The sequence below is a fragment of the Phoca vitulina genome, unplaced genomic scaffold (assembly GCF_004348235.1).
Source record: "Phoca vitulina isolate PV1807 unplaced genomic scaffold, GSC_HSeal_1.0 scaffold8, whole genome shotgun sequence".
Taxonomy (NCBI): domain Eukaryota; kingdom Metazoa; phylum Chordata; class Mammalia; order Carnivora; family Phocidae; genus Phoca; species Phoca vitulina.
In genome coordinates this window covers 23557234-23569708 of record NW_022589711.1, presented here as the reverse complement: position 1 = coordinate 23569708, position 12475 = coordinate 23557234, and the positions used below count along the sequence as shown (strand labels likewise).

Here is a 12475-nt window from a genome sequence, read left to right as displayed (position 1 = left end):
GCAGTGCAGGAGCAAGACCTGGGAAGATTTTAATGATGAACTGTGATATGAATTGATCCCAGAAAGTCTTTTACTAGGATTTTCTTACGCGCCCTTTACTAGCTTGCCCTTGCGGATTCCCCTTAGAAAGGGCTGGTAAGTAAGGAGTCTACCAGGCTCCGCCCCCAGCCAATCCTGCAAGCTCTAGAAGGTCTCATGAACTGGAACCTGGCTCAAAGGGTCTGTCTATAGATTCAGAACCAGGATTTGCAACCCTGTTTGAAAATGTAAATTGGGGCAGGGGTCTCGGGCCATATTTCTGCCCTGTTAGTCCTCAGCGTTCAGCCCCACTTTGCCTTCTCCCTGTGGTTGATTGGACAGCAGACCAGAAGTTGTACGTGACCAGAAAGCCTCTTATCTCTGCCTTCGCTTCAGCCGCCCCTCGCCTCCTCTGCACCCAGTTCCCTTGTTTTGGGACCCGCCCTTCTGGGGACTGTTGGAGTCTTTATCTCCCCGGCGCGCCCCTGCAGGCGGCGATAGGAGCCGGACTACAGCTCCCAGCATCCCCCGCCTCCCGCCGGCAGCCCGGGAACTGACCCGGTAGTAGCTCTTCTCCGCCAAAGGTTCCCTCTCCCAGAGCGGCTCGCCAGCTTGGGACTCCCAAGGAACTCAGGGGCAGGTCTCCGGGACGTGGGCATTGCCAGGGGTGACAGCGCGGGAGCATGGCCTTGCACCTGGGCAGGCTGAGCGCGGGCTCCTGCTGGCGAGCGGCGCGGGGCGGCCGCGGAGGGCTGTGCGCTTGGCCCGGGCGCTGCACGGCCGCACGCATCTGCCGGCCCCCGGGCGCGGCTGGCACCGAGCAGTGCCGGGGGCTGGGGCACATCCCTACGGCGGGAGGAGGCCCCCGGCTGGGGACCGGGCTGACCGCGGCGCTGGCCGGGCTGGCCGGGCTGGCCGGGCTGGCCGCCGCCGCCTTCGGGCACGTAGAGCGGGCGGAGATGGTGCCCAGGAGCTCGGGGGCACGGAGCCCTTCGTCCGGGAGGCCGGAGGAGGACGATGAGCTGACCCGCCGCTGCAGCTGCTTCATGGCCCCTCCTGTGACCGACCTGCGCGAGCTGCGGCGGAGGCCGAGCGACATGAAGACCAAGATGGAGCTGCTGATCCTGGAGACCCAGGCCCAGGTGTGCCAGGCGTTGGCACAGGTAGACGGGGGCGCCCGCTTCTGCGTGGACCGGTGGGAGAGGAAGGAAGGTGAGGAGGCCCCTAGCGGGAGGTGGAGATGGCAATTAGAGGTCGGACTTAGGTTGCTGGCAGAAAATGAGAATAGTGGATGAGAGTAGGAAAGAGGTACCTAAAAGAGCGGCTGCTAGGTTAGAAGGGACACCTTTAGAAAGATGGATACTAAAAGGGTCATCAGACGTATGGATGCATCTTTGGTCACTCTAACAGTGTACATTCCAAATTGTATGCCATTTTATGGTGGCCTTTTCTAGAAGCCCTGCGGTTATTTTTAGCCAACAAGCTTGGATATCTAAAGTTGTAACTGAGCATCGATCTTACCCACATTTCATCTGTTTCTCTGGGTGCATTTACCCGTTCTCCTCCTTTAGAGATGGAAAGATGAACTTGCCTCCTCTTTGCTAAGTATCTGGCCAGACTCCCCCAGCCGAGGGTGTGATTGTGTCAGTATGTCTTTTCCTAAGTTGCACAAGAAATATTTGGCTTGTCAGTAATTCTTCCAAATGCACGCATCAGAATTCCTGCTAGGAAAATCTTTCTTTCCAATGGCAAAAAGACTTTAGTATTAAAACCCAGTTCTTCAGATTGGTGGTTGTCAGAAGGAGGGGGTGAGGGGAGTGGGCAAAATGAGTGAAGGGGATCAAGAGGTACAAACTCCCAGTTATAAAATAAATATGTCATAGGATGTCACGTACAGCATGGTAACTATAGTCAAAAATATTGTATTGCATGTTTTAAGGTTGCTAAGAGAATAGATCTTGGAAATTCTCATTGTAAGAAAAATTTTGTAACTGTGATGATGGTAACTAGACTTATTTTGCAATGTATACAAATATTGAATCATTGCATTGTACACCTGAAACTAATATAATGTTATATGTCAATAATACTTCAACAATGAAAAACCCAGTTTTTATAGAATCATGTATTCCTGACCATGTTATTGCCTATGGAGTGAAACTCCCCATCTTGGTCATAAACTTGAAGAATTCCTGACTTTTAGCTAGGAATACTACAGCAGCCTCTCATCAGCAGATTTTGAGCTGTGATACTGCCACATCTATATTAAATGAAGTTAAATCTGGTCTTCAGAGTGTTTTCCATCTTGTCATGTTTTCAAGTGAAGACCATTGAACCAAACCACAACCTCAAGTACTAGAATAGCTAGTGTGGCCTTCAGAACTTACTTAATTTTTTGTGTGCCTCTGTTTCCTCATCTATGAAATGAGATTAGAAATAATATATGAGGGTGAAGAATGAAGTGCTTAAAATATTGTCTGATGCATAGAAAGACAGATTGTTTGGGCCACTTGCCAGCCGTGTGATCATGGATAAGGTGTTTTGTCTTTCTGGGCCTCATTTTCTCATTAGAAATGTGCGGGGGTTGGGGGGGGGTTGCACTGGATCATCTTACGTCCCAACCAGCTCTAAAAATTCTTAGAAATAAAACAAGACAAATAGGTACTTCGGTGAAACAGTTGCCTTGGTGGTAACTCTAGTGTCTTAAAAACGAACTATTAATAATAAAGCTCAGATACCTAAATGTTAATGTGTGTCTTAGTCAGTTTAAGCCTCCAAATCCCTGAAGAGTTCGACTGTCTACTGTTTTTTTAATTGCCTGTAAACAAAATTAAATGGTAAACAACACACTGAGAAAAAGCAATTGAAATAATATGGAGCTCTTAAACTCGGTAATAATAGAACATTCCACAAATATACCCATACCTGTTTTTAACCTCAGCCTTCTCTCACATATCATAACCAGTGGATGTCATTCTGAACAGTAGTTGAAGAGAAAATATTCCTGTGATTTATTTCAGATGTGGAAGAAATCCTCAGTTTAGTGATGTGGGGGAGATAGAGTATTTGCCCACTATCAGTAGCAATGTCGTCCAGCTAAGCTGATTATCTAATTTTATTGTACTTAAAAATTTCAAATATACTGATATTATAGAAGATTTGGAAAATAAAGGAGGAAAATAACTCCTAATCCCACCACCTTCATGCAAGGGCTGTTTTGGGTTTTGCATCTGCCCTTATACTCTCTCCTCATTTTCTGTTTCTATAAACAGGAGGTGGAGGCATCAGCTGCGTACTTCAAGATGGGCATGTTTTTGAAAAGGCTGGGGTGAGCATTTCTGTTGTTCATGGGAATCTTTCTGAGGAAGCAGCCAAACAAATGAGAAGCCGAGGAAAAATTCTGAAGACTAAAGATGGTAAATCAGACAGTATCCACAGCCTGTAATAGTCCCTGCAAACCTTTCTTCCCCCACAAGTTTTATGTGTAAAATAAATAGTGCTTCTGTAAAAATCCATTTGGTTGCATATGCCAGGGAAGCATGTTCACATTTCCTTTTTAAAAATTGTTTTTTAAGAGACAAAAAGCAGCTTTTGACAATTGATCCTGAAACTATGTTGGAGTTAATCAAGCTGGCTGATTGAGTGCCGCTCACTATATGTTTTACTTTCCAGGTAAATTGCCATTTTCTGCTATGGGTGTGAGCTCTGTTATCCACCCCAAGAATCCTCATGCTCCTACTATCCATTTCAACTATAGATACTTTGAAGTAGAAGAGGCCGATGGTAAGCATCCCTGGAACTGTGCAAAATGTGTATCTTAAAACAAGCTAGAGGGTATAATCTAAACGTGAGAAAGAATATATAAATCTTAACTAGGTTTTTCAGGAGGCAGATGAAGCCCGATCCCTTGGCAGGTGCAATGGATTATGCGCTAGAGGTGAAAAGAAGAAAATAGTATTGGCTGGACTCTGACTTCCCCATATTTCCTCCAACACAGAAGGAATGATTTAATGAATCTCAAACTCAAAGTGCACGCAGGGTTCTTTGCACAGGAAAGGAAATCCAAAAGAAAACAAGATTACATTGAAATGGAGAATTTGCTTATGGAAAATCTCTTCCACATGCGTTGCTTCACTAGTCACCAGCACATTGTCAGGGGGTTTAAGATGGGGTTGCTGGTGCCTCGTGTGGGCAGGTGGTTCCAGCCCCTGTCTGCAGTCAGCTGGGCCAAGTGTTCGCATCGGGCGGAGCATCTGTGCAGTGCCTCTCAGGGGCTGTGGGTGTCTCTGCGGGCGATGGTATTTAAAGTCCATGTATTTAACTTACATTTTGAAGACATTTAGTTTGGTCCAGCCTTTTAATGTTAGAAGTTGGTAACTGGTACTAACAACTTATAGACCCAACTAAGCACATGAAATAGTCTCAAATGGTAAGTTGTGTCGCTCTGCAAACGTTTTAACCCCTTCTGGGGTAAGGGGAGCGGGGCAGTGGTTTTTAATACAGGGAACATCAAAATCTCCTGAGGAGTTTTTATAAACTGTGGATGTTTGGACCAGAGATTTGCTTGTCTTCTGTTTGTTTTTTAAACTGTGACCTAGCAGAGGCATTTTACGCTCCTCACGTGATTTGATATGCAGCCGGAGTCCACTCACGTGATGTTCTGTCGTTCACTGCCATGCATGTCCTTTTCCTCCTGGTTCTACTCTCTCACTTTTTAATTTCCTACTTCTTTTTCTTTCTGCTTATACCTTTTCTTTCATGCCTAGGCTTTACTGGCCATTCAGAACTAAATTTAGTTAAATATTTTTTGATTGTCACACATTTCATGATTAAAAAACTAAGCTGATAAATTCGGTTTGCAAGTACGGTGAGTAGTGTGCTACATCTCAGAGTCCAAAGCCTGCATGAGAATCGCGTGTCTTGATTTTGTAGGTAACAAGCAGTGGTGGTTTGGTGGTGGATGTGACCTTACTCCAACATACTTGAACCAAGACGATGCTGTCCATTTTCACAGAACTCTAAAGGAGGCTTGTGACCAGCATGGTCCTGATCTCTACCCTAAATTTAAAAAATGGTAAGTAAAGGTGTTGTCATCACACCTAAAATACATTTCATTCGTTCCTTCTGTAGATCCTGAAGGCAACTACTATGTCATTAAGACCTTTTTCATCTTATGAAGATTCCTCTGTTTTCTTTGCCCACTGGAAGTGGGATACCAGTTTGAAGTGGTTTTATTATTTACTTAGAAATATTTGAATATCTGTAATAAAAATTGGGTAGCAGCATCTTTTTTGATCCCAAATGATTTAGGATATAAATTTTAACATGATCTATACCTCAGAATTAGAAGCTTTTTAATCCTCGTGTGGGATATTAACTTCTCATCCTAGATGAGAACTGTTGGTGCCACAGGAATATTAGGACATGGGAAGGGTTAGAGAACTATTAGGGAAAGATGCAAATGTACCAGATGCTTTGGACAAGGAGAAGAGTGGGATTGGAAACTCTGTTAAAGAAACTCTAATGATAAAGGAAAGGGAAATGAGTTGTGAGGAGATCCAGGATATTTGGTAAATGTGAAATGGAGTCTAGGCATAAATTGTTTGGAATAAGAGTAAAGCACCCAATTCTACTTAGAGCTAATTGGCATTCTTGAAAAAGGAAGAACAGAAGAGGTTTTGGTGTTTTTTTTGGGGGGGGGGGGGGGGTGATTTTGCTTTGCTTTTAGAGCTAGCTGTGGAATCTTGATATTATTTATGTAAGATTTGGAGTTCAGTTTTAAAATCCTCAGAAAAGACATATTCTCCTTTTGATTGATATTACCCCCGAAAACTGCACAGCTGTGGAAGCTTGGATGTGTGAGGGAGGGTTTTTTTTTTTTTCTCTCACAAATCAGCATCCTTCCAGGAAGAGGAAGGGTATGGGTGACATCATTTTTTGGTTTCCTTTTACTGCTGTTATTGAGATGACTCCATCTGAGTGACATTAGTTACTAAGATATGTAGGATGCAGGCTAGTTAAAAAGAAGTTTTTAGTATAAGTATTTAGTACATTTCTTAATTTCATAACTTCATGGAGCTTTTGAAATAGTGTGATTTGGTTAAAGCTGACTTCACAACGTTGCTCAGGATGTACTTCAACTATGTTACAGGAACATGTAACATGTTACATACATATAAAGGAAAGCCAACAAGTCACAGTCAAGGTGAATTAGACCAATGCATCAGCTCTAGGGATTTGCAGCTGCTACCCTTTTTTTTTTAAGCTATTAAGGTTTTTTTTATTAAGGCTATTTTTAATAGAACCTTTCAAACAGCTTTTAGTTTTTGTTTGTTCAGGTTTTTCTATTTACAGACCCTTATTCTTCTAGAGATCATCTAACAAGCTATTTCAACCATGTAAAGTATTCTGCAAATTTAGCATTTAAGAAACTTGCTCTAGTAGGCACAGAGAGGGGGAAGACTCAAGACCAGGTGGCTCGTACGTCTGTAGGTGTTCTCTGAGCGTCTCCTTCCACCAGCCCCTCCCTCAGCCCTGCATGCTCTGGGGCCTCCACAGTTTATGGCTGAAAGAGACCTTAGAGATTATTTACTGTACCTTCCCTCGGTGAAGAAAAAACTGACTCAAGAGCTGAAGGGTTGGCGCCCAGACACAGGCCTTGTTAGTGTTGCTGCTGGTAGAGGATTCTTGTCTTGCCTCTTGCAAAGCCACAGTGCTGGCGAGGGCAGCCGCATCACTTGTTTTAGGAAATACCCTAGTAATACTGGGCTCTTTGTTTCTTCTTCACTAAAGTTTTTAGAGTTCCATATACTTTTGATAGACATGTGTTAAATTCCTTCCTTGCTTCGCATATGAAAGCATAAGCATTTTCTGCATGGGTGCTGACTGCGGGAAGTCTGTCGAAAGCCCTAGTTTCGTTTTCATAGCCGGACAGAAAGTAAGGACACTGTGTTGGCGTGAGTCAAGGAGAGAGCTCCACGCTGAAATGCTCACACTGATTTTCATGTCTTTTTTTTTCCCCCCTTTGATCCTTGCCATGGCCCTGCTGTGTTTCCCAGGTGTGATGATTACTTCTTTATCGTCCATCGTGGGGAGAGGAGGGGCATCGGGGGCATCTTTTTTGATGACCTTGACTCCCCATCCAAGGAGGAAGTGTTTCGCTTTGTGCAGAGCTGCGCCCAGGCTGTCGTTCCTTCTTACATTCCTCTTGTGAAAAAGCACCGTGATGACTCATTCACGCCCCAGGAGAAGCTGTGGCAGCAGCTCCGGAGAGGGCGGTGAGTGGCAACAGGAGAATGGGTCGCCCTGTTGTGTAACTGGCGCGGCGAGGTGGGGCATTTGGAGTCATCGTGGGTGCTTGTTGTCTTGTTAGGGTTGTGTTAAGACTCTCCAGAGCTGCTTTTTAAAACTAGATGAATATTAAATGAATATTAAAAATTGTGTGCAATAGTACTGTAAAAAGAACAAAGTTGGGGCTCCTGGGTGGGTAAGCATCTGCCTTCGACTCTGGTCGTGATCTCGGGGTGCTGGGATCGAGCCCTGCATCGGGCTCCCTTCCTCAGTGGGGAGTCTGCTTCTCCTGCTCCCTCTGCTCCTTACCTGCTCTCCGCCCCCCCCCCGCCATGCTCTCTCTCTCTCTGCCTCTCAAATAGATAAAAACTTTAAAAAAAAAAGAGCAAAATTTATTTCATTTGTCTGTACATTAGCGACTCATAGCAGCCATGTAGTGGTACTTGCTGAATTTAATTCGGCTGATTTCTTTTAGTCTTCTAGCAATACCTTCCAGCCTTAGGCCAAGATATGGGCATCATTTAATGTTTTTGCTGCTTTATAAATTTGGAATCCCACACTTTTCCATTCATCTTTAAGATTTCATGGAGGTCGTTATGATGGACATAATCATTTCAGAAATTATTTATAGTTAATGACAATATTAACTAATTATGGAGTCCTTACTATGTGCCGCCCAATATGTTAGACACTTCCTTCTGCTCCAAATAGGAGCTTCCCTTATTGTGTGTATGTATGTATGTACGAATGTATGTATGTATGTATGTTCGTACTCTCTACACCCAACATGGGGCTCAAATTCACAACCCCTAGATCAAGAGTCTTGTGCTCTACCGACTAAGCCAGAAAAAACAAACAAACAAAACGAGACTCAAATACAGAAACCAAACTAGTGGTTACCAGCAGAGAGGTGTGGGGGATCGGTGAAATAGGGTGAAGGGGATTAAGAGTCCACTTTTGGTGATGAGCAAGGAGTAATGTACAGAATTGTTGAATCATTATATTGTACACCTGAAACTAATATAACAATTATGTCAATAAAATAGCCAATGAAAATTTATTAAAAAAAACCCAACCTTTGGAAAGGGCAATGTTCTAGTTTTGCATAGGATTTTATATGCAAAGCTGACAGGTTTTGTGAATATGAATTAGGTGAAACCTTAAAACTTCTGAGACATAGGAACCATGTTTTGTATTCTTTTTGGTGTTTTCTTGTGTTGGTTTTGGTTTTTGTGACTTTCTCACAGAGAACCTCCACCTACCACCCTTATTTCTGGGCCTTAAGATGGCAGTGAACTCTGGGACTTGAGATAAACCGCAGCTCTTCCCTACGGTTGTCAGCATTATCTTCACCTTGTTACACACGGCGCTCATCACCCTCTCTGTATCCTTCACAGGTTACACTTACTCCACTTCCTTCCGCCCCAGATAGGAGCTCCCCTCATTGACTGATTGTATGTATTTATGTATTGTATGTGTGCTGTATGTATGTATGTTAGTACTCTCTACACCCAGCATTGGGCTCAAACTCACAACCACCAGATCGAGAGTCGCATGCTCTACCGACTAAGCCAGTCAGGCACTCCAGAAACTAAAGATTTTCACCTTACTGTCTCTTTGCTGTATTTTAGGAAAGGGAAACAGGATAAAATTTAGGCATCTGTTAAATTGAAGGGAATGGCTAAGGTTCATGGTTTGCAGGCACCTCAGAGAGGATAAATGTATGAGAAGGAACAGAAAGATCAGATCTAAGTGAAACCCGGTAGGAGTCAGAGAGGCATTCTTCACTCAAAAAAGGAAAGCAGTACAGGGATCCTTACAGAAAATTCATTTAGGGAGTTCCATACAAGGGCCTTTGAAAGAGACATCCATACAAATTAGAGAATCACAGCCATCCCTTAAATATCATGTTTCAGAAAGGCAGCATCGGGGGTGAAAAAGGTGACTGAAGGCTGAAATTCTTTTCCATGGTCTTAGGAAGGAAGTAAGAAGTTTTGCTTTATATTATCTTTTGAAACAGGTATAAGAAGGTATTAGTTATTAATGCGCAAAATTCAATCGTGATGAATCAATACTGAGGACTAGAAAGGGATCCATGGATATAATTTATTTAAATTTTCTCAGGGCTTTTGGCAAGTTTGCACAGAGAAGTGTGTTTTCTAAAAATTCAAGTACTGTGGGATTCTAGAGGTTATCTTTCTCCAGATGTGATTAAAGATGAATTAGTGGGTAAACAAGACTATCTGAGGAAAGTTTAGACCAAGAGAATAGTTTCTGCATGAGTTGATAAATGATCTGAAAGGGGGACTATTCATTGAATTTTCAGCTTTATGGGTCATTCTAAATCCGTATCAGTAGTGAAAATTATCTTTGAAGTTTAAATGACCTTCTATAAAAGATCCCATGATGTTAAAGGCAATCAGAGATGTTTAAGCTACACAGAGTTTAGATCTGACCCCGTGGCAGTTAATGGAAAATAAATTTATTGAACCAAGTTTTAGTTGATGCTAAGGATGTTTTTCTTAACAAAATAAAATTGAGCACTGCAACTCAACCACTGCTTATTGATTGCCACTAATCTGCAGGGAGACTGAATTATATGACTGCTTATCAATGCTATTAACTACTTTGAGAAAAGGAAATCTCTAGAATATATTAGTAATTATTAATAGATTGCCGTTAGCTGTACTTGGCCTTTCAGTTACGAAAGTTTTAGATCTTAGTATGTGGAAATTATAGGTGGTAAAATGAAGTCTTCTGAAACCTCTCAGACCACGGGGGAAGACCAGAACGAACTGTTCTATCCTGATAAAGGGTGCCATTTCTTTCATTTCTTTCTCTTGTTTTTGAGCCTTAAAGTTCTCAGCTTTGTGTCCATTCTGTTTATTGGAAAACATAACCTTCTTGCTTGATAGCTGCTCTCTGTTGGGGCCGAATCTATATGCTATTGTTTGTTGGGTAGAATACCCTTTTATTTATGCCTGTCCAGATGGAGAAGACTCAGCTGGCTGGCTGTAGACTGGCGTTCCCTGTGCCCGTTCCAGCTGACTGAGAGGGGAAGGGGTGAAGGGCAGGAAGAAACCTCCCACCCCCTTTGGAGTATTCGTTATGGGCTAGTCTTAAGAAAGATTTTATTCAACTGGCCTTTAATGTTATTTGTTGTCTTTATGTCAGGTATGTAGAATTTAACCTGTTGTATGATCGGGGTACAAAGTTTGGCCTCTTCACTCCAGGATCCAGGATTGAAAGCATCCTGATGTCTTTACCTTTAACTGCTCGGTAAGAATTACTCATCATAATTATTCCTCCACTCTCAGTCCACTAACCCCTACAAAACATGAACGTTAACACTGCAAATGTCTAACCTAAAGACTTCGTTGGTTTTGACTTTCCTGATTTTAATAATAAAATCACAGTCAACTAATAAGGAAAATAATTTTTTCTTTTAAAGAATGAACGGCATGATGAATGACAAGGCTTTGTGGGTGACAGCTGGGAAAGGACAGAGGGAGTGAGAAGATAGGGTGGATGGTGGTGTCCTTGCCTATTTGGTAATTTTCTAGGAAGAGTTACGGGCAAAGCAAATTTATTTGAGCATGTCAGGTTTTTCAGCTTAATTTTGTTAGAAATTGTTGTATTTATTTGTAAGGAGAAGTCTTACTCTCCAATATGAAGTATCAAGCTTGTTTGAAAGTACAAGGGATTGTTGCCAGTGCTTGGCATTCTCTTTTTGCTTTATATGTTGCTGTGGTGAGCCTCCATAAAGGTTAATTGAATCTATGGGGGGAATTTTTTTAGTAGGCTCCATGCTCAGTGTAGAGCCTGACACAGGACTTGAACTCACAACCCTGAGATCAAGACCTGAGCTGAGATCAAGAATCAGATGCTTACTGACTGAGCTACCCAGGCACTCCTATGGGAGGAATTTTAAAAACAGATATATTTATGTTGGTGCAATTAGCTTGACTTTTTGGCTATATGAAAGTCAGAATGATGTGTGTCCAGATTGAAATAGAAAAGATCAGGAAAAAAGAAAAATTACATTGCTTGTTTTATAAGAGCTAGAATCTTCTTTTTTCTATGAGTGTAAATGTCCAACTAAGAGTGGACTGCTGTATAGCACTGGAGGAATGCCCTGCCTCGCTCTGCTGTCCAGACCTAGCCTGGTGAGATTAGTACCCTGCATGGTTGTGCCTGCCTTCCGAATGGCATCGGCTCTGTCTTTGTATGATTGCTGCTCATGAGGTCTTTTGTCCTTAGCTGAAAGCTCATGCACATCACTGCTAGGTGTTCCTGCCACCCCAGAGACGAGATGTGAACAAAAACTAGAGATAGGTTTTTAAGGCCTCCAGTAGTCTTCTTGATTACTACTGGCCCCTAATTATAAGGTACATTCTAAGCTGCAGATCTGGGTGGACTATACATCAATCTCTTGTTCATTTGAATAGTTACCGGGACAGGTCACTTTTGGCTTCTTACAGTCTATGCCAAGGGTGTGCAAACTTCAGGCTATAAGCTGAATTCAGGTCTACTTGTGATGTGTTTTTGTGCAGTCCTTGAGCTAAGAATGAATTTTACATTTTTAAAGGATTATTAAAAACAAACAAAAAAGAATATGCAAAAGACTGTATGTGGCCCCACAAAGCCTAAATTAAAGTTACCTATTATGTGACACTTTACAGGAAAAGTTTGCTACCCCCTGGTCTAAGCCAGTGTCTGCCATACTTCATACTAGAGCTTAACCATCTTGACTATATTTGTATATTATCTGAGGTATTATTTACTTAAATTTTCTACTCTTATTTTTTCTGAGAGAGAATTTATTTAAAAATGCAAACTGATATTATTGCCATAAATAGAAAGTAACACATTAAAATAAATGTATAAGTATTAAGCTAAAAAACAAAGTTTGCCCATGGATCATGGGAGGGTCTACAATTTATGAAACCCTGGTTTATACTAAAAGTGTATTTTGGCTCTGGGATATTAATATTAGGCAAAGAATGCTCAGGAATTATTTTATTTTATTTTATTTTTAATTTATTTACTTGACAGAGAGAGACACAGCGAGAGAGGGAACACAAGCAGGGGGAGTGGGAGAGGGAGAAGCAGGCTCCCCACTGAGCAGGGAGCCCGACGCGGGGCTTGATCTCAGGACCCTGGGATC

General features: G+C 42.4%; 1 protein-coding gene across 1 annotated transcript in view; it reads left to right on the top strand.

Moving 5' to 3' along the window:
- Positions 1 to 518: 518 nt before the first annotated feature.
- CPOX (coproporphyrinogen oxidase) overlaps positions 519 to 12475 on the top strand; it is a 14792-nt gene continuing 2835 nt past the window's right edge. Inside the window, exons 1-6 of the mRNA XM_032406395.1 lie at positions 519 to 1230; positions 3291 to 3434; positions 3691 to 3801; positions 4951 to 5092; positions 7077 to 7295; positions 10483 to 10587. Of these exons, the coding sequence (XP_032262286.1) occupies positions 702 to 1230; positions 3291 to 3434; positions 3691 to 3801; positions 4951 to 5092; positions 7077 to 7295; positions 10483 to 10587 (1250 nt within the window). The 5' untranslated portion in view covers positions 519 to 701. The remainder of the gene's footprint in view (positions 1231 to 3290; positions 3435 to 3690; positions 3802 to 4950; positions 5093 to 7076; positions 7296 to 10482; positions 10588 to 12475) is intronic.